This window comes from Ylistrum balloti, unplaced genomic scaffold (genome assembly GCF_031769215.1).
Source record: "Ylistrum balloti isolate Yb309-2 unplaced genomic scaffold, AGI_CSIRO_Ybal_v1 Utg370328, whole genome shotgun sequence".
NCBI lineage: Eukaryota > Metazoa > Mollusca > Bivalvia > Pectinida > Pectinidae > Ylistrum > Ylistrum balloti.
The window spans coordinates 557698-581871 of NW_026782239.1; the positions used below are offsets into that span (position 1 = coordinate 557698).

General features: G+C 33.0%; 2 protein-coding genes across 3 annotated transcripts in view; one reads left to right on the forward strand and one right to left on the reverse strand.

Moving 5' to 3' along the window:
- The window catches only part of LOC132553443 (AP-1 complex-associated regulatory protein-like), a 37456-nt gene that overhangs the window by 1485 nt on the left and 11797 nt on the right, over positions 1–24174 (forward strand). For both annotated transcript variants that reach the window (XM_060217688.1, XM_060217687.1), the window contains exon 2: positions 867–918. In XM_060217688.1, coding sequence (XP_060073671.1) covers positions 867–918 — 52 coding nt within the window. The remainder of the gene's footprint in view (positions 1–866; positions 919–24174) is intronic.
- Positions 10346–23672, reverse strand: LOC132553433 (uncharacterized). The gene is made up of 3 exons (XM_060217677.1): positions 23462–23672; positions 11592–11738; positions 10346–10785 (listed from the first exon to the last, which is right to left on the reverse strand). The coding sequence occupies exons 1-3, from the start codon at positions 23670–23672 to the stop codon at positions 10346–10348; spliced, it is 798 nt and encodes a 265-aa protein (XP_060073660.1).

The following is a 24174-nucleotide window of genomic DNA, read 5'->3' on the forward strand; positions in this document are numbered from 1 at the left end:
AATGTTGTTTTTATCAAATAGACCGAAAAGGTTAAGATTAAGTCTAAAAAGGCTTAGATTGTCAACACTTGCCTAAAGAAGGATCAGGGAAGATGAGATTGAGGTATTTAAGATAACAAGCAAAATCTGCAATAATGCAAATGCACCTTTTCTTATATTCTGGAATGACATGGTGAAAGACAGGTGACAAGGACATTCCAAAAAGCTATATTCGCAGCATTGTAAACTAGTTATTGAGAACAATTTTTGTAGTCTGCATTAAGCACATAATATGGACCAACCTCCCTGAACAAGTAATCTTGGCACCAACAGTAAGCTCTTTCAAATTAGATTAGATAAGTGATGGAAAAATCAAGACCTTCTATATGAAGAGATATAAATTCAAAATTTATCAGGAATTGGAACTATTGTTTTATTAAATTTATTTATTGTATTATTATTATTGTATATCTGGTGTAGAGGATCTGAAATGACATTGTACTGGTGTGAATGATCTAGGAATGTTGAAAAATGTCAAACCTCTGCTCGGACTTGAACTTGAGACCTCTTGCTCACAAGGCAAACACCACATCATTTGACTGAAAGGAAATTACCACCAGTACACCCTGTAAATTTTGACTTGGAAAAGTAGATATTTAAATAAATAAGAAAACAAAAATTGATTCAATTAACACTGTCGGCCATTGTTTTTCTTTTCTACATTTAATCCTTATGGATGGCTAATTAATGATAAGATTTTTTCTTAATTTTACTTTTTAAATTCAAAATACTTCAAGCTTTTGTCTAAATATTTGAAATTTTAAGTGAACATCTTTGTAGTGATTGATTACAAGTCTATTTGATGAATCTCTTATTTCTGTTTATAGACGAAAGTACCTGAAGACAAGATACAGTGTGGAAAGAGATATTTCTGTAGAGGTAAGTTTATTGATTAATTTCATAATTGATTACTTTTTAATTTTTGTAGTTAGAAATTTGTATTTGAAGACAATTTCTGATTTTCGTTTGCTACATTATTTGATAAGTTATTGAGAGACAAAAATCAGTCAGCTTCATCATGAAATTAAGCGATTGAAACTTGGCCAGTCTATCAGAGTCTGGTCTAGGTGGTTTGGTTATTCTTATAGATATTTTCTGCACAAATCACTCAGTTTTTTTATCACTGCAGGAGGCAGTTTAAAATGACCTTAATTATCTGTCAATAAGCCATGTTGTCTTGTAATAAGATCATCCTGTTATATCCTGTTTTCCTTTGGAAACTAGCTTTCGTACAGTAGAGGAATTGCAATGTCACCATTTGATATTCTAAGATGTACACCCACAAAGTCTTGTCTCATATGTAAGTAGCCTCATTGTGAATTAAAGCTAGGGCTGGAAGAAGAGATAACAGTAAGCACTGTAGTATGCAGTTTGATCTAAATGTCTGTTAGAATATCCTAAGTATTATTCTAAGTGATAATTAATACCTCTACAATAACTGGTTTAGATATAGCCACCTTGTGTAAAATATAAGTACATAATACGAAACAGCTTTTGGTTTTTTTTCTTGTTTGTGTATTATCAGATTGTTGTACACTATTATGGGAGTGTTAAGGTTGAGGTTAGGACAGCAATTAACTGAAATTTTATTTGAATTATCAAAAGTTGAAAAATTTGTATTTCTGTGTGGAGTTATTTCCCTTGGATCAGTGAGTCTTGGGTGTAGTACATGAATTTTGATAATCTGCTAAAAATATGCCACAGATCATATACTTTATTGTTTATCTGACAATTACATTTATTGAAGTTTTTTAAGACATTCTTGTCCTGTGATAAGCCCACCTTTTTTTTGTTGAAATTTTGAGTTGACTCCATCAGTGTATAGAAGAGATGATATGGATGACACATTACATACACAAATCAATTTGAATTTGTAGCATTGATTGATACTTTGTTGGTATGAAAATTTAGATCGCAACCGACATCTTCATCCTTGTATCAAAAGGATAAATATTAAGTTAAGGAAAATTCAAGAAAATGAAAATTCTTAAGCTATATGCTAGAGTATAAAAGTAATTGTGAATTGAAAGATCCAACTTTGACTTCATGAATATGTAAATATGTAAATTTTGTATCTCCTAAGATACACGGTGCCATTGGGTATACTTGCATTTTGCTAATTTTTGGTTCTAGTTATTTAAAGTTGACAGAGAGGTTTAAAATTTAAACTGTGACCCAACTTTTTACCTGTAGGATTGAATCTAAAGGGATCAAGTATTCTGCAGATTCAGAAATGCCAGAATTCAAAGCACTCTGTGTTATGACTAGAAGGGTTTAAATGCCAAAATTCTGTATTTTTGTTTATTGTCAGAGCATGATAGATCAAACATAAACAATTTTCTTTCAAAAAAGGAACACATGTTAATATTATATATATTTTCTCTTCATTTTCAACTAAAAGTAACACAGGCTGTTGACACAACCCCTGGAAGTAGATGTTACTTCCAATCCTTGCTTTATGATTGGTTGAAAAATTTCACTGAGTCTACCAGGCTACCTAGCGGCAGTTATATGCTATAAGTGATGCTGCCTTTTCCAAAAGCATTGAGTTGCAAACATATGATTGCTATGAGACAAACAGGTATTGTACTAAAACATTATCAAATCTGACTGGCTAGGTGTTCCTGTCACTATTCACAGCGGTCTTTCTAAACGTCACCAACAAGTGACAGTTGTTCAATAATCAAGAAACAGACCTATTTAGGGAAACAAGCTAAAGCTTATAAAAGCATGTAACTGTAAGTTCAAACTTTACATACACGTGTATTTATTGCTGTCTGTTTATGCATTCTGGGTCCTTCTGTCAATATTTGTATTTCATTCAATTCAGGGGCATATCCTTCTTTGATCTGAATCACAATTACAACTATGAAGATACTGTGTTTACATTGGATTGGAAAAACTAACAATGCCACATTTCAATAGATTGAAAATTTAACATCAAAGTATTAAAAAGGCATGTTTGAAATGGATTGTTCAGGATATTTTTTGGGCTATTATTACACTAGATTGATTTTGTCTCATCTTATTTGCAATCTGACAAACGATCTTCCATAAAAAACCTGTTTCTGAAATATTGTGTTTGCTTTATAAAAGTTTTAAGTTGGTTGGAATTAAAAATGCTTTGATCAACATTCACCAAGATTAACATTAAAGGGAAAACTTTGATGGACATTCACCAAGATTAATGTTAAAGGGAAAACTTTGATGGACATTCACCAAGATTAATGTTAAAGGGAAAACTTTGATCGACATTCACCAAGATTAACATTAAAGGGAAAACTTTGATCGACATTCACCAAGATTAATGTTAAAGGGAAAACTTTGATGGACATTCACCAAGATTAATGTTAAAGGGAAAACTTTGATGGACATTCACCAAGATTAATGTTAAAGGGAAAACTTTGATTGACATTCACCAAGATTAATGTTAAAGGGAAAACTTTGATGGACATTCACCAAGATTAATGTTAAAGGGAAAACTTTGATGGACATTCACCAAGATTAATGTTAAAGGGAAAACTTTGATGGACATTCACCAAGATTAATGTTAAAGGGAAAACTTTGATGGACATTCACCAAGATTAATGTTAAAGGGAAAACTTTGATGGACATTCACCAAGATTAATGTTAAAGGGAAAACTTTGATGGACATTCACCAAGATTAACATTAAAGGGAAAACTTTGATGGACATTCACCAAGATTAATGTTAAAGGGAAAACTTTGATGGACATTCACCAAGATTAATGTTAAAGGGAAAACTTTGATGGACATTCACCAAGATTAATGTTAAAGGGAAAAATTTGATGGACATTCACCAAGATTAATGTTTAAAGGGAAAACTGTGATCGACATTCACCAAGATTAATGTTTAAAGGGAAAAATTTGATGGACATTCACCAAGATTAATGTTTAAAGGGAAAAATTTGATGGACATTCACCAAGATTAATGTTTAAAGGGAAAAAAATTATCGACATTCACCAAGATTAATGTTAAAGGGAAAACTTTGATGGACATTCACCAAGATTAATGTTTAAAGGGAAACTTTGATTGACATTCACCAAGATTAATGTTTAAGGGAAAACTTTGATGGACATTCACCAAGATTAATGTTAAAGGGAAAACTTTGATGGACATTCACCAAGATTAACATTAAAGGGAAAACTTTGATGGACATTCACCAAGATTAATGTTAAAGGGAAAACTTTGATGGACATTCACCAAGATTAATGTTAAAGGGAAAACTTTGATGGACATTCACCAAGATTAATGTTAAAGGGAAAACTTTGATGGACATTCACCAAGATTAATGTTAAAGGGAAAACTTTGATGGACATTCACCAAGATTAACATTAAAGGGAAAACTTTGATGGACATTCACCAAGATTAATGTTAAAGGGAAAACTTTGATGGACATTCACCAAGATTAATGTTTAAAGGGAAAAAAATGATCAACATTCACCAAGATTAATGTTAAAGGGAAAACTTTGATGGACATTCACCAAGATTAATGTTAAAGGGAAAACTTTGATGGACATTCACCAAGATTAACATTAAAGGGAAAACTTTGATTGACATTCACCAAGATTAATGTTAAAGGGAAAACTTTGATGGACATTCACCAAGATTAACATTAAAGGGAAAACTTTGATGGACATTCACCAAGATTAACATTAAAGGGAAAACTTTGATGGACATTCACCAAGATTAATGTTAAAGGGAAAACTTTGATCGACATTCACCAAGATTAATGTTAAAGGGAAAACTTTGATGGACATTCACCAAGATTAACATTAAAGGGAAAACTTTGATGGACATTCACCAAGATTAACATTAAAGGGAAAACTTTGATGGACATTCACCAAGATTAACATTAAAGGGAAAACTTTGATGGACATTCACCAAGATTAACATTAAAGGGAAAACTTTGATGGACATTCACCAAGATTAACATTAAAGGGAAAACTTTGATGGACATTCACCAAGATTAACATTAAAGGGAAAACTTTGATTGACATTCACCAAGATTAACATTAAAGGGAAAACTTTGATTGACATTCACTAAGATTAACATTAAAGGGAAAACTTTGATTGACATTCACCAAGATTAACATTAAAGGGAAAACTTTGATTGACATTCACTAAGATTAACATTAAAGGGAAAACTTTGATTGACATTCACCAAGATTAACATTAAAGGGAAAACTTTGATTGACATTCACTAAGATTAACATTAAAGGGAAAACTTTGATGGACATTCACCAAGATTAACATTAAAGGGAAAACTTTGATGACATTCACTAAGATTAACATTAAAGGGAAAACTTTGATTGACATTCACCAAGATTAACATTAAAGGGAAAACTTTGATTGACATTCACCAAGATTAATGTTAAAGGGAAAAAAATTATCGACATTCATCAAGATTAATGTTAAAGGGAAAAATTTGATCGACATTCACCAAGATTAATGTTTAAAGGGAAAAAAATGATCAACATTCACCAAGATTAATGTTAAAGGGAAAACTTTGATTGACATTCACTAAGATTAATGTTAAAGGGAAAACTTTGATTGACATTCACCAAGATTAATGTTAAAGGGAAAACTTTGATCAACATTCACCAAGATTAATGTTAAAGGGAAACTTTGATCGACATTCACTAAGATTATCTCCTAAAGGGAAAAATTTGATCGACATTCACCAAGATTAATGTTTAAGGGAAAAATTTGATTAGTGTTCACCAAGATTAATGTTAAAGGGAATACGTAGATTAATGTTCAGCAAGATGAATGTTCTGCACTTAAGTAGGTGAAAATCTAATTAATTTCAAATTGACAACACTATGATAGCCAGTTTCTAGTGAAACCATTTTAACACGATCACTTTGCATTCAGACAAAACTCTTCTATTCTTTTGCATCTTTTTGTAGCTGCAAAACTGATATCAATGTATTGTTACCTTTTATTAGACTTAAATATGAACGCTTTATAAACATTTGTGTCTGTGTATCATATCCACTGATGGTATGCTAATTTTTATGAAAGATTATCATTGAATCGAAATATTGCCAACATAGTATTGATGAAAATCCAATTGAATATGTGATTGTGGATGTTGTTTGGAATAGTGTTTTGAGATGTTATGTAGAGCTTGGTTGATGAAGATGGTAGAAGTACATTTTGTTTGTGGTTAAAGATCCATGTAGTTTTAAACATAATGGTCACTGACTTTTTTCCACAGTTTAAGTGTAAAATGATGTGAGTAGATATCAGTGGGTCTGGTAAATATTCTTCACAGGCAGATCTATAATGTAGTTTTAAAAAACGCAATGCTGAACATGTATATGAGAACCTGAGTGCGTATACGGTATCAAGTCACAATCGATGGTATATGAGGTGTTTCTCATGATCAGACACCTAGTTTACCTTGTTATTCTTTACATTAATAAATGACACCCTAATGGTATAAAAACACTGTGAGTAAGGTCTGGTATGGTAAAGATATGTAATATTTAATGCATTCAGTGATAGTACCAAGGTCCCATTTCACATCTATTAGGTCTCCTGTTAGTTATTTGAGCTTAAATTCTCTGTGCTTTTACTTTTCCCGTTCAATGCACCAATCTTTATAGTTTGATTCAAGGTTTGTAACCTTTCAAGAGAAGTACAGACTTCCCCTGTGAATATTTCAAATAAAACCCAAGTCCTTCATCATTTATGTATTTTATTTCATCCTACAGAGTTTACTATCCATTCACAACATGAATAACAATTAAATTAAAACGTGCAATGATGAAATCCTCATGGATAAAGAGGATAAACAGTATGAAAGACAACAGGCATTAAAAATCAACATTTTAAGATTTTGTGAACATCAATTTTCTCATAATTAAAAAAATTCTGCCCAAAATAAATTATTACAATGATGTCTACTTTTAAAAAAATTTACAACATTAACAGGATGGAGAATGAAAATAGCAAACCACAATTCAACTTATTCAGTGCAGCAATTTGAAATGCGAACAAATATTATATAAATCATCTGTCCTAAAGTCCTGCATTTTGTTTTTTATTAAAACACACAAAACATTATATAATTCATTTACAAATTACTAAGCAACCATATTTGTTGATAAGGAAAAACTCATGATATGATGACCACAATCAATTTCACTGCTTCGGTCTGTCAGTCAGAGAAAATCTCTCTAAATGGTGATGAGATTTTCGTTCAAAGGCCTGCATCGATTTAAATACAGTAGGCTCATGTAAACCTCTTGTTTATATCAATTGGAAATTTTAGTAGTCAACATCTTTCACTTTTTTCCTCGTCACCATCAGTAATAATATTTAACTGTCAGAGGGTTTCTCATGATTAAAGATGTAATATTTCACCATTTAACAACTTCATCACTATCTTCTGGTAGTAACACATTCACAAATGGTGATGGAGAGAATGAAAAAAATTGTTGTTGTCATCTGGCAAAGGATTTCTTTGAGAGTTTTGAGATGTATGTTGTGAAAAGAAATATGGGTTCCATTACGATTAACAGCAGATGTGATTGGAACTAATAAGTGTGACATGATGTGTTTGGCATTACCAGGTGTTAGCATGTTATTAAGTCTGTCTCACAAGTACAAAAAAAAATGTATGCTCCTTCAAGTTAATCAATTTAAAAAAATGTATTTGGAACAAGAGTATTTTGGTGCATATGAAATTTGCTAGGATCACTGTTACCATATAATATTTAACATTTACGTTGTAACACATTTGCAGAGAGAAACATCTTTCGTTGGGAGTATGTATGAATTTTAAATCAGCCAAAAATGTAGTATATCAATTGCTGAAAAAGTTGTATCTTCCCTTCCAAAGATTTTTGAACTTCTAACTAGCCAAATTTTAAACTTTGTCCGGTAAATTGTAATTGCAGAGCAAAATGATATCATAACAGATATGTTTGTGACAGGGTCTCCATTTCAGAACTGAAAATGTTGACAATTTTTCATTTATGTTAAACAGATACTGTAAGATAATTATTTTTTAGAGGGATTTAATTGTCTTAGATTTTGTGGGTTATTTTTAATGTTATGCATTCTCAGACCATTAAAATTAGTGGAGTAGATTTATTGTGCTATGTCAATCCACAAAATCAAGTATCCATGAAATAGTGATGATAATAAAACCTGGAAATTTAGCCCCACAAAATATATGGTTTTACAGAACAATATCTTCTTTTGTAATAAAGACATTTATCGAATAATCCAGTTATAGATTTTTGACCGTATCACCCAAGCAAACAAAAGGTGTTCATATAGGTGACTACTCTATATAGTTGAGGACACTGCTGCAAACATACCTATAATTATATCAGTGATCTTATCTGATCAGAATGGACACTCCAGGTATTCTAGTGAACTTGTGTAAAGTAAATGTATTTTTGGTACTTTAACAATCAGATCCGACTACTGCCAAATTAAAGACTGAGACAGAAGAACACCTTGAGGTGATAATAGTTTTATGTTTCAGAATCAATATTTAACAGATGTATACTTTTTCTATGATACAAACTAATGTCAGTTAATTTCATATATTTTTTTTATTTAAACATATTTTATTGTATCAATATATACATTGGGATTGGGCACAAGTTGGCCAACATATTTCATATATGCTGATGACTTCCCAAAGCATTGTAAATTACTGTACTTATTGCTGTCCTATCATCCCTTATATACATCAGGTAATTGATATAGTGCTATGGCAATGTGTCCTTTTAAATGGAAACTCATTATTAGTGCCTTTTTTTCTGTTTTGGCGACCTGCTATGCAGAATTCTATTAGAACTGCCAATACATATAACAACGTGGCATTTATAAATATTTCAAAAGCACATTAAGAGTCTATCCAGTGAATGATCATTTGTAATAACCATGGTCTAAAGAATCCAGCTGTCAGACTAAAATATGACATTCATGTGAATTATGAAGCGCTTATTTTATCTTCATAGACAGGGTACTACGGTACAGTTTCAGTATATCTGTATTTTATCAGAGGTGGTTTATATATGGAAAATAAATATCGTAATGTTAATTCCTATTTCTTTAATGTGTATTGTATATATTTGACAATATTTTCTGGTCTATGTGGTAATTCTCAGGCCAACCCTACCATGTTTTGTTAATTTTCATGATCAAACAAATTATTCATGTGTATGTAAAAGCAGCGCCTGTTTGATAAGCTCAATTTTTTTTTTCATTATGGATGACATGCTTGTTCGAGCATGTATCAATTTTTCACCTCCATCCTGGATACAGTTTGTGTCGGTTTTCCAGACAAGTGCTGTCTGAACACTTCTACAATCACCGGCTTGTCTATCTCTAGTAGATATAAAGGCAAGTTCTTTCCAACATCGAATCAGCAACTGTAATACCCATTAATAAATAAATACATTCATGTATCTAGCTACTAGCTACTGTAGTGACAGATAAGGGATATATCAATATTTGTTAATCTTTCTTAAAGGAAATTGATGAAATCAGAAATAAATAAATGAAATAAAATCAAAGTTCTAAAGCGCCATGGAACACTTCAGTGCTGTCTTTCATTATTTTAAGATGTTACACTTCCTCAAGTCTGGAATCTTTGGATTATTAGTAAGAAATTTGACATTTTGAGTATAGGGTTTCATATTTTGTATTATATCAAGTGTCCTACCTCCCGCATAGCCACATACTAGCCTATTAGTCATGTTGTCTGTGGCCAGTCCGTAGGCGTCAAGGTTTTTATACCCACCGTGAAATTGCTTTGTCATAGCCATACAAACTTTAAACTCACTCTATAGTAAATCCAGTAAAGCTGGCGAGCTAATGGTGTAAAACGGGTTGTACCAGTGAATAGATAAACACCTAATTTTCAAGCTCTTTAAAAGGAATGAGAGATGACAAAATAATTGTATCTTGGCAACAGAGACTGATTATTAAGTACATGCGAATTAAGTACATGAGTTGGAAACAAAACCTTAGCACATTCTACAAAACCTTAGCACATTCTAATTCATTGGTATCGACATGCATTGTTTTAACTGGAATGGTATCTTGTTCTCATGAAAGTAAAGTGCAACAATTTGACATTGTACAGAATCTTTTTCAACCTTGTCAGCTACAAGTTAGAATATACAGCAAATCTTTTCATGGCATGCTTACGGAGATGGGATTTACTTGAATGAGAACGATACTTAATTTCATCTTAAACTCTACTTATTCAAGCAGACAAAAGAATATTGGAAAACAGTCTCAATATAGGGTTGTCATCTTGCCCTGCTGTCGTATCGAGAAGCATACTTAGGTGTTCCATATCGTCTTGTCGATGACACAGATGTGTTAATAGACATGACAGATCTTGATGTCACCCGAACAGCTGATGGAGACACTACCGTACGTACCGGCGAACGAGATCGTCTTGGAGGTAGGGTTGGGGTCACTGTTCGTCTGTCCCAGTCTGGCGTAAAAGGGGGTACAGAAGGGGTGTCCATTACTCGGACAGGAACTGGTGGAGGAGTGACTCTATTCTTTTTGTCTGGCTCAATGTCTTTGGATTTGTAGTGTTTCATATCATGCATAAGCAGGAATCCTGCGACGGTGAGGAGGAGCAATCCTGCAAAAACCACCAATCCAAAGGACCAGGAGACGAAGAAGTTGCTGGGCAACTGGGTAAACCATATGATCATCATGATGAAGGATAATACAGCTGGGAAAGAAAAGAAAAGAACACATTTGAGATGAAAGAGAAGATATGTGAACTTATCTTAATAGTCACACTTTTGCCATTTAATAAATTTGTAAAAAATTTTAAAGAAGTATCGGTCATTTTTTTTTTATTTGAAGTGATATAAATTAGGATTTACTCCACTGTCTTTGAATACAGTCTTGTAAATTAGAACAGCTAATGAGTACATTAACTCTTCTACCCACAAATGAAATGTAAATGCCGCGATACAGATGAATGAGATACTTGAAGTATATATAAAATTTTCTAGCAGAGGTAGATACAATTTTCATTTAAATGCAACTGGTAAATACTAGCTGCAATATACTGCTCGGCTAGGGATCCCTGGTTCAATTCCTAGTAGAGGCATTGAAATAAAAAATAACCTCTGTTACATAGGTGTCCATGTAGGGACCTGGGGATAGTACTTTCCGATGCTCCAACAACATAGTTGTAACCCCTGGAAACTTGTTGACAAGGTATTTCCAGGAGGGAGAAATATATAACCCTGGTAAACACTAGCTGCAGTATACCCTTTGCTAGAGAGAACTTCTCTTTAGCTTGATCGGTTGAGCATCAGACTAGTAAGCCAGGGATCCGGGGTTTGATTCCTAGCAGAGGCATTGAAATAAGTAATGACCTCTCTTACGTAACTACCATATAGCTGGTAATTTTTATAGTAAAATTTTGGTGATTTTCTTATAAAACAACCTAATATTTTATCAAAAATAACCGACTGAACAGTATTATTTAAAAGGATAAGAGAACAAAAAAAAGGATACACCTACCTCCAGTAAAACATAATACTATTATTGTCATGGCAACGCCTCTCTTTCGGACACTCACTGTGGCCACGTACATTATGTACAAGGGGAATATGATAGCCATAATTCCTATAATAATGGATGCCATTATTTTCACCGCATTGTGGTTACCTGTAAAGTTAAATATCATAATTAAGCATATATTTATTACATATATTGTTTTCAAACAGTAGCACTGACCATCGTTATTTGGGACCGATACTGAATTACCATATAATGATGCAACATTGTTTTGTTTGGTAAATGAAATCAACTTTTGTCTGTATAACCATGATATACCATTTGTGAATTTCTTAGTTACATTATAAACCCCTGATTACGATTTAAATGATGTGTGTGGGTCCGCTGAAAGACCAAAATGCCGTAATAGTGGACATCAAATTGGTGAAATAGATAGTAAAGGATGTCAGTGACACCGACAAATACTTATCATAAGGTTATTGTGTCAGTGACATGAAAATGTATGCTATCGCAAATATCCGTTTTACTCATTACGCTTCCGTAAATCTTCCGTAGAAACTTCTGTAAAAACTTCAGTAAATCTTCAGTAAAAACTTCAGTAAAACTTCAGTAAAACCCAGTGATATGCTGTCTTGACAGGAGGTTTACTGGTTGGGAATCTTAAAAATTAAATGTTGCGTTTATGATGATTGTTTTCTTTTAAAATTTGTAGATTTAATGTCACATTTTTTGTGCTGCAAGTAGCCTTTAAATTTTGTAAATTCGTAGATTGTATGGTCTTTTGAATTAGTAAAAGCAGAACTTTTTATATCAGTCTTACTAATCATACCCATGTTAAGTAAGGTATTTGACTCTGAAATCTTCCCACATTTTGTTTAGCTTTGTGTTTTAGCTATGAATTCATATTCAACACAAAACAGCCGAAAGATCGTAATGTGTATTTGTCATGGAAGTAGACCTATTGTGTGCGTTTTGAACAGAAGGTTTATGAGGTATTCATCCTGAATGCATTTAAAATGTACATTGTTCACGTAGAAATTTAAACTTAATTTTACTGTTTGCTAAACAGATGCACAATTACATGAGGTAAATAGCTTGTTAAACTCTCACATAATAATTTAATTAATATTGCGTTTTTCGATGAACTTTTTTGCTGTGTGTTGTTGTCACCGGTCTTCTTTTTGCTTACATCATTTATTTGTTGAAATTTTAAAAGTACATCATTATACCCCATGCAAAGAGGAAAAGAAAGTTTTTAAACTCTTATTAGTATTATTACTACAAGGATGAATGATTTTTGTATATAGAAATTAAATGCAGATCTTATAAACATATTTCTGTTGTTTTCAAGCGGAAATCATGATTAAAGGCAGTGAAATGCATAACCATGCTGGGTTAACATTTTCGTCAACGATAATGTGGCGAGCTTATATCTTGGCGCAGCATAAGACTCCCTGTTGATCAGTCAATGTTTGCATGTCCAATTTGAATGGATTTCATCTGAATTATTTTCTTCAGAGACAAAATAGCCAGGACCATTTAGCGGTTGCATAGAAATTGCATTCCTACATAACACTTGCTGTAAACTGCATTCCAAGTTTTAATTCATTCGAACACTTACACAGTTCAGGATATACATATGTACTTTACACTATTCGAAAAATTGTCTGATTTAAAAAAATCATGAAATTTATTTACTTATGGGGCTGCTGCACCTCCAAGGATAAAGTTTGTCTAGATTTTTACTTTTCTTTCGATCACTTTGAATTTTCTTCAGTCACCTCCTAGGCTTCAAAAATTAAACCCTTAGCATCACTGTCAAGCAGTAGGGGAAGAAACAGCTGTATAATCCTGTTTAATTCATTGTTTCATTAAGAGGTGCTATTCACTTGTGTGTCTTTTGTTCAATCATTGAAGAAAATGTCACTTAAACAAGACAATCAAATTGTGTGTGAAAATAAAATAAGTTTCTAAAAACTCACTAGTTACAAAGAAATTAACCAACAATGATGAGCAGGATTTCACCAATGTTGACCTTTAGATGACCAATACTTTATCAGTGTTGACCAATAATTGATCTCATTACTGACCACTGTGTTTACACCGAATATTTCTATGTGCAAGATAAAACTGGATGCTTACCCTTCTGGATCACCTGGTCTTATTTTCCTAGTACTTTTTCAGGAGTATCCATGCATTTTTTTGTTTGTCCATATTTTGCCCTAAATTTATTAAATTTGAGTTCATGACTGCTTTTACAACTACGACCTTTATTTCAGTTTGTTAACTATTTTGTTAAGGCCTATGACTGCTAGTGACTACTCGGTCATTTAATAACCTTCCCAGATAACTGACCATCCTCTTGTGGTCACCCACTTCTGACCACTGCTGTTATATTGTACCATTTTCAGCCACATTTTGACCACTTGTTGACTGCTAATAGCCACTACTTGGACTCTGGTGACTTGTAGGAATTAGTACTGACCATGATGACTGTTGAACAGCACATGTTGTATTAAGATTTTTTTTATATTGAGGAAAATAAATGAGATTGTATGAGAATTTTGAATGTCAAAGTAACACTTTTTACAACAAATTTTCTGCAGACTTTTAAAAATAGGATGTTGGTCAAGGTGTCTTGTTCATGTGACAAGACTTGTGAATGTTTTATACTGACTTTCTGTTGTGTTAGAATGTATACTGCTTAGGAGTATATAAATCGCAACAAACCAGGGACATTTTCATTTTTTCTGTCAATTTATTGGTCAACCAGTTTTGCCCCGGATCAGGCTTCATCGGTACAATTTAGTTACACAATTCTTCCCCTAAAGTATTAGAATTGTGGGTAATTTTCTCGTGTGACGTGCTATAATAGCCTATTTTTGTTATACCCGATAACTGTTGAAAATGTGGGATAACTGTGGCATAATGGTTTTCATTCATGGTTATAAAGTTAGTAAATATTTATAATTAAAATGTATTATCATATTGTACCTTATTGACAACTTTAAATAAAACAGTTCATAATTCACAATTCAACATTCAAAATGGTCTTTCTTCCAAGCATACAGTGGAGAAGGATTCTGAAATATATCTTAAGTCTCTCGGTAATTCATTTCATCCTTGGTATCGGACATATTTGCTAACTTGTCTCTAGTTTATTGCGATTGATGTATGCATTTTGGATTTGCCCTTAATCTCCTTTCACATGTATACTATTTGATATCCAGACGAAAGACACCCGGGACCTACCTATCCACCACCTCTCATCCCTTGGACTGCGTTGATTATGATTTTATCTGTTGACCTGGTTTTTTAATGATGATTAGTGTAAACATTTGAATTTAAAAGAGTACATGGTAATGATATTTGTCAAGTATGTTTAATTCTATAGTATTCATTCCTCTAATTATGAATCATAACTGGTATTTTCATGCAGTTTTTGTTGTGTTATCAGTCGTGATATTTCTACTTTTTAAATGTTCAGTATATTCTATAACAACCATATATAGGTTAATGCTCGTAATTATCTTTAGACTTTCAATTGAAGTAAGTTTTACAATTGAGACCTCCATGTACTGAGACCAGATTGACCCTGTTTTTAAAAATGAGAAATACTTAGTACTATGACATATTTTTCTAATGCTTCAGTGAAAATCAGCCATTTATGGACTTTTGTCCCAACATTGTGATGATGTGGGCCGGAGATCAAGTCTTTGAGTAAGATAGAATGAAAGTTAATATAGCTTTTCAGGTCTATTTGATTGAGTTTTCACTTAAAAGAAAGCCATAGCTGTAAATTCATATTAGAAATTATGCATTCTTAATCACACAAGGCTGAACAGGTTTCACCAATTTTGAACGTCATTGACCTGGCGAGTCTGAGAAAGACGAAACAGCTATATGATGTATATTTGGCCCTACTCTATTCACTTGTATGACTTTTGTACAACCTAACCAGCATCAGACACGTCCAGCTTCATCAATGAAATCACTATGACGACCATAAAACGTCCCCATATTTTTCATCAACTTGCATTTTCTGAAACCCTGTGTTACGACTTTGTCAGACAGTTGACAATTTCTTACATGAAAATTGTGATAATTAGGACAGGCCCTTGAATATCAAATCAACTACGACTTGTAAACACCATAGGTTGGGGATGCAGGAATGTTGCTATGCAGATATGGAAAATTGAAGTCATACATATATCATAAGGTCATTAATTAACCTAACGAAAACTGCAAGTACTTTCAAACGAGCCTTCTCACCCATGCCTTGAGCATGTGAGCAAAGCATGGGCACATTAAAATGTTAAAAAGTCTTAAAAGTAATTATAGGTTGTACTATTAAACAAAAATTGGTAATATTATCACTTCACTTTTCCAAAGATTGATGTGATATTAACAAACTGTCTTCTTGTATACTGCATGCAGTGAGGTCGTGGGAAAACATCAAACTTTTGGTTTGTAATTCCGGAATTGTAAATACAAATTGACATTAATGAACAATCAATCTGTTTACCATCTCCTTACACTGTTTTGTACCTTAGTGTATACAACATCTCGTACACTATGTACGTTAGTGCTAGTATTACACTTCACACTGGTCTTTTCTCTGAACATCACACTCAGATCTTCTACTTGTTGTGTAATAAGAAATTGTATTCTATTGACATTACCAACTTGAACAAAATTATCAGAAACATACATGCGTTTCATTTTCTGTATGTTTCTTTGTTGTGATATAAATCTAATGTCCGGTTACATAGTCAGTGATATATATACCACCAGTTCTGATGTGACAACTAATTGTTCAATTTTGGACCAGAACAAAGCATCACCAAATAACATTGTGTACAATTAAGCCGTGATTCTATCCTTTTATCCAATCACAATTATATTAAATACGTCCTTGATTAAAAAACATAAACAAAACATGAATTACCCTCCATCTTTGTTGCAATAGCAGTTTCTTGCTGTTTTTGTTTTGTTTTGTTACTGTCCATTTCTGTAATAACCTGATAATGCCATGCTATGACTCGAGAGAGACTTTTAACTGTTCTCATACTAACAAAATTTATTACATAGCCCCCTACATCACATGACATATTTTTGTTATGTTTGGCATGTGTCAATTTGATCAGTTTTATGATTAGAATACAGGATGTTTGAAGATTTTGTTTGAACTGCAGAAAATACTTTCATGTCACCTGAGGTCATTCAGCATACAGTATTCGATATGAAAGCACCTGGTCATTACAAAATATCTTTTCTTTGCCTTGAAAGGTTCAAGACTGATTGGTTTGGCCTATATTTTCAGCTGTTGTTAAATGTCCAGTTTTTGTTATTTACTTATTGTAAACAAGCGGAAACATTCGTTTTGAAAGAATTGAACATAGAAAGTGGGAAAACCGGGAGAAATGGTATGTTGGAAAGTCATTCATTTTCACATAGGTCTTATTTTCATAGATTTCTAAACTAGGAATTTGTTTATGGCCGTTAGCTGTTAAAGTAAGTACAAGTAGGTTAACAGAGCTGTAAAATCAAGTGTATACAAAATAGTGTTATCATACAGACATCAGTTATTCTGTTTCAAAGCTGATAATTTTAGTGCTCTAGGTTAATTAAGTTTGATTTTGATAAAGGACCTTTAGCACTATTGGTACCTATACTTTCAACATTTAATGGTAATACAACACAGAAGCAATCCTTAGTTCTACTTTTGATGTACCTAATACTAACTTTAGAAATTTGTTCAGAGTCAAACGCCAGCGTCCTATTTATTTATTGATCCAATCATTACTATGGCATATGGCATTCAGCCTGACAGAACTTATCAACATAAATATTGATTTTCAGGTCATTTTAAGTGAATTTTAACATACGTTGTTAGCTGTAATAATAAATTGTAAATTATGTAATTTTAATCACCCAAGAAGACTGAACAGGATAAAACAATTTAGACCATTGAACATCACTGGCAAGTCATAGAAAGAGAAAACAGCTATACGATGCAATTTACTTGTCTGTTCTCCGAGTCTGAATTGAATTTTTTTTAGGTATTATGTTTTATTCTCTCATGGGACTTTTATACATCTTTCATAGAGACATTTATCTACTAGATCGAAAAATGGAATGCTGAAGTAACAGACCCATCCTTCCAAATAATCCCGACATATAATTTGTTTTTATATTGCATAATAAAAGACATTGACGATGGTTGAAATGTTCAAGAAGTTCTATAAATATCACTTTGAGAAAGACCTCTCCTTCTCGATACAAAAAGTAATCAGAGAATTTATTAGAAGAACAATTTACAGGTAAATAGGTTTTTTTCTTAATTTTCAAACATTTCATCTGCTTAATTTTCAAACATTTCATCTGCTTAATTTTCAAACATTTCATCTACTTAATTTTCAAACATTTCATCTGCTTAATTTTCAAACATTTCATCTGCTTAATTTTCAAACATTTCATCTGCTTAATTTTCAAACATTTCATCTACTTAATTTTCAAACATTTCATCTGCTTAATTTTCAAACATTTCATCTGCTTAATTTTCAAACATTTCATCTACTTAATTTTCAAACATTTCATCTGCTTAATTTTCAAACATTTCATCTACTTAATTTTCAAACATTACATCTGCTTAATTTTCAAACATTTCATCTGATTAATTTTCAAACATTTCAACTACTTAATTTTCAAACATTTCATCTACTTAATTTTCAAACATTTCATCTACTTAATTTTCAAACATTTCATCTGCTTAATTTTCAAACATTTCATCTACTTAATTTTCAAATATTCCATCTGCTTAAACTTGACAAACTTATGCATGAACCCCTATAACAAAATTAAGGCATTTAATTATAGATGTATTGCACAGTGCACATTTTCATTCATTTTCAACTTTTTGTTCTGTTCTCTCTGGTTTTTAACACAATGCTCTGGCACCACTGACGTGTCTTAGAAGGACAAAACATTAAACTGATCTAAGTTAGATTATTACTGGGTCGTTTTGTACTCTTTCCTTTGATGATTCAGCCAACAAGATTTAGAAATGGGGTGGGGTTGGGATATATCTGATGTTATTAACACTGACATGATGCTAAGAAACTGTACTCTTGTTACCATCGTATATGACTTGATAGAAGACGGTATACAATGAGGTCATGGGACCTTGACCTTTTGATTTGTATTTCCCATTTTGCTTTCAGTACTTTCGATTCTATTTTATAATATCTATTCTATAAAACTGATTGTCATTGGTCCTTTTCACTGGAAAAGTGGAATAACACGACATATTAGTTCACACTCTAGAACTGACCCTGAAATATGAACTTTGATACATGCATTTAAATAGATACTTCAACGATGATACCGAGTGAATTAATAATGTAAATGTATTGAAAACATAACAAAAGAGTTTAAATGATCCTTATATCGAAAAGAAGAATTTAGAGGAGTAGGTTTATGTAAATATTGCTGTATTGCTTTGAAACACTGTAAGGTGATAGCTGATCTACCGACACTAAGTTATGTAGAGGCGTTAACTTATCGATAAAGAACACTTAACAGACAACAAAAATTGATACATTAAGTTAAACATTGTACTAAAGACACATACATAAGCGAATGCAACTTTCAATACAAAATTTTAATTAGAAACATGTATATAGTAAATGATAAACTAGACGTGAGTAAAAGCTCAATCTCTCCTGGACTGTTGAAATAACTAATCTAGAAAATCGTTTGAAGTTTCGTAATGATTAAGGAGCATGTAGCACAGCAATGATTATACTCTTTGTTCTGGATTTCCCTCCTGTCTGTTGAAATATTACAAATGTATTTAGTAAGACAACTATGACATACTAATGTGTACAAAACCCTTTGGTAAGACTTCAATTCATCCATGAATTTGGGTCAATGGTCGAATCCCTTGATTTGTTACTTTACTTTTCAATCATCTGACCTGAAGGGTCACGACCAATTATAGCCATTTTGTTTTATACGTAATCATGCTCCATGTGTGAACTTTCAAATAAAATGACTTCTTCTCAACAACAAAAAGACCCAGGTTGCTGATATTTGACCAGTAGCATGCTGGTAGGATGGGCTACCAATTTTCCTAACATTAATTATCTTGACCCTGTTTTAAGGTCAGAGAGGTAAAATATGTTAAAATATTTGAACAACTTCCTCTCAATAACCAAAAGGCTCAGGGTGCTGATATTGGGCCTGTAGCATGATGGGGTGAATGGTTACCAAGTTTGTTGAAATGAATGACCCAAATGTCCCATTTGCAAGATCATAGGTGTCAAATCTGTTAAGATGTTTAAACTACTTTTCAATAACTGATGGGCTCCAGGTGCTGATATTGGGTGTACCAAGTTTGGTCATATTATTCACCTTGGCCTAGTTTCAAGGTCACAGGTGTCAAATATGTCAAAATCTTTATACGACTTGTTCTCAAAAACCAAAAGGTCCAGGGTGCTGATATTGAGCCTGTAGCATGCAAGAATTAATGACTACAAAGTTTGTAAATGTAAATGACCTTGACCCATTTTCGAGGTCACAGGGGACAAATGTGTAAAAATCTTTAAACAACTTCTCAATAACCAAAAGGTCCAGAGTGTTTGTAATCGATCTGTAGCATGATAGGATGAAGGGCTACCAAGTTTGTTCATATTATTGACCATTTTTCAAGGTCACAGTTGTCAAATATGTAGCAATCTTAAAATGACTTCTTCTCAATAACCAAAAACCTTACGGTGATGTGAACAATTTATTCATTTGTATGCTGTAGAGTAGCTGAGCAATTTACTTTAGGCCTATTTGGCCTCTTTCGTATATAGGTCTTTATAGTCAGATGACCGTTAAGGCCCAAGTGTCATATATAGGTCTTTATAGTCAGATGACCGTTGAGGCCCAAGTGTCATATATAGGTCTTTATAGTCAGATGACCGTTGAGGCCCAAGTGTCATATATAGGTCTTTATAGTCAGATGACCGTTAAGGCCCAAGTGTCATATATAGGTCTTTATAGTCAGATGACCGTTAAGGCCCAAGTGTCATATATAGGTCTTTATAGTCCGATGACCGTTAAGGTCCAAGTGTCATATATAGGTCTTTATAGTCAGATGACCGTTAAGGCCCAAGTGTCATATATAGGTCTTAATAGTCCGATGACCGTTAAAGCCCAAGTGTCATATATAGGTCTTTATAGTCCGATGACCGTTAAGGCCCAAGTGTCATATATAGGTCTTTATAGTCCGATGACCGTTAAGGCCCAAGTGTCATATATAGGTCTTTATAGTCAGATGACCGTTAAGGCCACTGGGCCTCTTATTTTGTTTGGTGTTTCTCGTTTCCTCTAAAGTCTTGATAATTTTGAGGTGGGGTCTCCTTAAATAACTGGACACTAAATTATTGGAAAACATACAGGAAGCCAATCGGATGTTATCCGAAACGAAATGGAGCTAAGTGTTTTGCCCCAGGATTTATCATATTTCTGCCTGGAAATATAGAGAAATACCTATTTTTTGTTATTTTTCACTAGCCACTAGTTAAACATGTCACTTTTGCAGACTTACACCAATGCAAAGAGAGAACACAAATCATCTTAAAAATTGAAAAATTGTAAAGCCCGGTAAAAACAACCTCAAACAGACCTGAAGGGGTTGTTTACTCGTAACACGACTTTCAATTCTATGGTAAACTTTCATTTCCATAAAGCTAGTAGAAAATGCAACGCAAATTACCTTATCTAACCCAATCCCAAACCGAAAGTCTTGAATGTGGAGCTAACACGTTTGACATTTCAAATGGATTCGTGTCATCAACAACGACAGTCGTAGGTTGCCGTCCTATTTACGGTCGCGTAGTAATTTATCACAGGCTAAAGTCTCTAAATGTTTTACAGCAAATTTTGTCTGTTAGTGACATGAACAAGTTACATTTTCTATGTAATATGAACATGAATGTACATTGAATTTTTTTGTGTGTTTATATATCAAACAATTTCTTAAAAGCGGACTACATTTTTTCGCATACTGCGTAGTTATCATGAGCGAGTAGTGTCCGCGAAAAGCCTATTCAGCTACCTCGTTTTATAATCTGTTCTAAATATGCGAGTAATTTGGCTATTTTACTTGTGAAAATGTAATAACAAATATGTTTCACTCGTGTGTCTAATAATTTTGTATCTTTCACTAGTGCTGCGCACTCTTGAAAATACTAAAATATTACTAGCCACCCTGGTGAAATATATTAGATATTACTGAAGACACTATTACATTTCCTTTATATCCATTGACACAAATCTATCCCTGAAGGTATCGAACTACGCTCCTCGGCTCTTGGATTGAAATGTCCAAAACTCCACTGACTACGTAATGCTTTTCAAAAAAAAAAAAAAAAAATACTTTGCATCACCGATGTCCTGTATTTATTTACCGCTATCGCTGAATTAGTTCAGAATGTATTGTTTAAGAAGAAAAACTCGGAGGTTCCAGTCGTTCTTGGACATGTTTGGATGGTCCAATATGTCAATTTATAGATAATTCTTTGAAAAGAGGACTTTGAAGGATTCTTTTCTAGACAGTTATGTTGTGATTACTTTGTAAAAAGATTCGGGGCTGACGGACAGCATTGGAAAGTAAACATTGGGCATAGATGACATCATTATCAATTATACAGACGAACTCGTAAATAAGATGCTGTTTATAGATATATGCTGTCCTCCCTGGTTTTTTGTAAGATTTATCACTAAATGTAGAGATATTGTAACGTTACTCTAAATGTGAATTCTTTCCAATGATTAATTGAATAATCCGTATGATCGATGCCAGTCCTCTAAACCTCCTGAACGCATTTGAGCATTTCGCTTCAATTTTAAATTAAACAGAGTTTAATATCATTTTCATGTAAAGTGTTGATATTCTCTTATGCCTATTATGCCTACACTCAGTGATAGATCGGGAAAATTAGTGTCAGCTATTGTACACGTTTGGGACAGTGGCGAAATGTGTCATATTTCATACCCATATGACTGATAATCTATTCATTAATAGATTGGATAAAATGATTAATATGAAGTGATATCAACCAAGTCATAAAAAAGTCTAGTCACTTGTGGATTTTAATGAGGAATGAAAGAGAAATTGTAATGAATCTGTGTGTTAGGAATTGATTTCAATCGTTTTGAGAATATTACCGTTCAATGTTAAGGATGCGTTTGAAGCGATAATGGTAGCGGATCTAAAACGTATGTATATCCAGAATTTTAAGGGTGGGCTATCATTCAAGAGGTCAATGATTTATGATTACAGAGTATACTAGAAGACGGTTTAGCTGCCTTATAAAATTAATAAAATTGTTTTCATTATTGTTAGATTATCATGAAATATGACCAATGCCTAAAAAGCCATCGTTTCTGTGCAAAGCAGAATCGGAACAGGTGTAGAACCTCTTATGACCCATAGGGTAAATATTAATGAAATCTGTTGAGAGGCTCTCAAAATATGATATTAATTCGATGCGGCACGCGATGGAATGGAAGGACGCTTAAACTAGACACTAATTCAGTTTCTATCGTTATCTGATTGCGCAATTAGTATTCATATTGATTCATTTTAAAAACATCTTCGTGACAAGTCCCTAAACATCAAAAATTGTCCGAAACGACAATTTTTCAACTCGTTTGTCGTAATTTTTTAATGATTGGTTATCAGAAGATATTTACCAGTCTTATTCACTAATTTATTTCTTTTCGGGGATCGGTGATCCGTTTTCAGTATAATTTACTTGTCAATCTGTATTGCTATTTATTATTTTGATTTTTTTCTACATCAACAATTAACTACTTACTTGTGGCGTAAACGTCAGGAACATCACTCTCGTAACAGCTAACGGAACAGTTGGTCATTTTCCATAATCCAACATTTACGTCAACATTTTCTCGAATTGTCCTTTCCACCATCCATGAGCCGGTTGCATAGCCGGTAATATATAACGCTAGTGCCAATGTGACCACTAATAGTCCAAGCTTGGACCAGGAAGAAGCATCGCCAAATAACATTGTTTACAGTTAAGTCGGGATTCTTCTGATTTATACACTCATAATTCTATTAAATACATCCTTGATAAGAAAAAACATTTAAAAAACAAAAAACCAAATTGATTATATCTCCGTCATTTTCAGGGATTTACATCATCGTTGGTGTAGTAATTGCTGGTTATTTTCGCTTTATAATGGTCCGTTGCTGTAATAACCCTGTTGATGCTTCATGTACGCTATGTCTCGAGATGGACTTAAATCTGTTCTCATACAAACTCGCAAAAAATATTTATAGCGTAGAGACTCATATGTCACGTGACTTGTTTTTGTTCTGTGTGGCATGTGTGAATTTGATCATTTGTGTAACCTGAATAGAGGATTTTTAAAAGATTGTTTGAACTACAGAAGATATTTTCATATCACCTGACGTCAGTCAGTGTACAATATTTGATATAAAAGTACCTGGTCATTACCCGATCTCAAAACTGGATGGTTTTCATTTGTTTGTTAATGCAAACAAGCG

Excerpts from the sequence above, each read along its gene's own strand:
- LOC132553433 (XM_060217677.1), bottom strand. The coding sequence starts at position 23,672 with ATGTTATTTGGCGATGCTTCTTCCTGGTCCAAGCTTGGACTATTAGTG. Across the intron at positions 11,739-23,461 it reads TCCTGACGTTTACGCCACAA|GTAACCACAATGCGGTGAAA; the intron begins GTAAGTAGTTAA and ends TTAACTTTACAG. Across the intron at positions 10,786-11,591 it reads AGTATTATGTTTTACTGGAG|CTGTATTATCCTTCATCATG; the intron begins GTAGGTGTATCC and ends TTTCTTTCCCAG.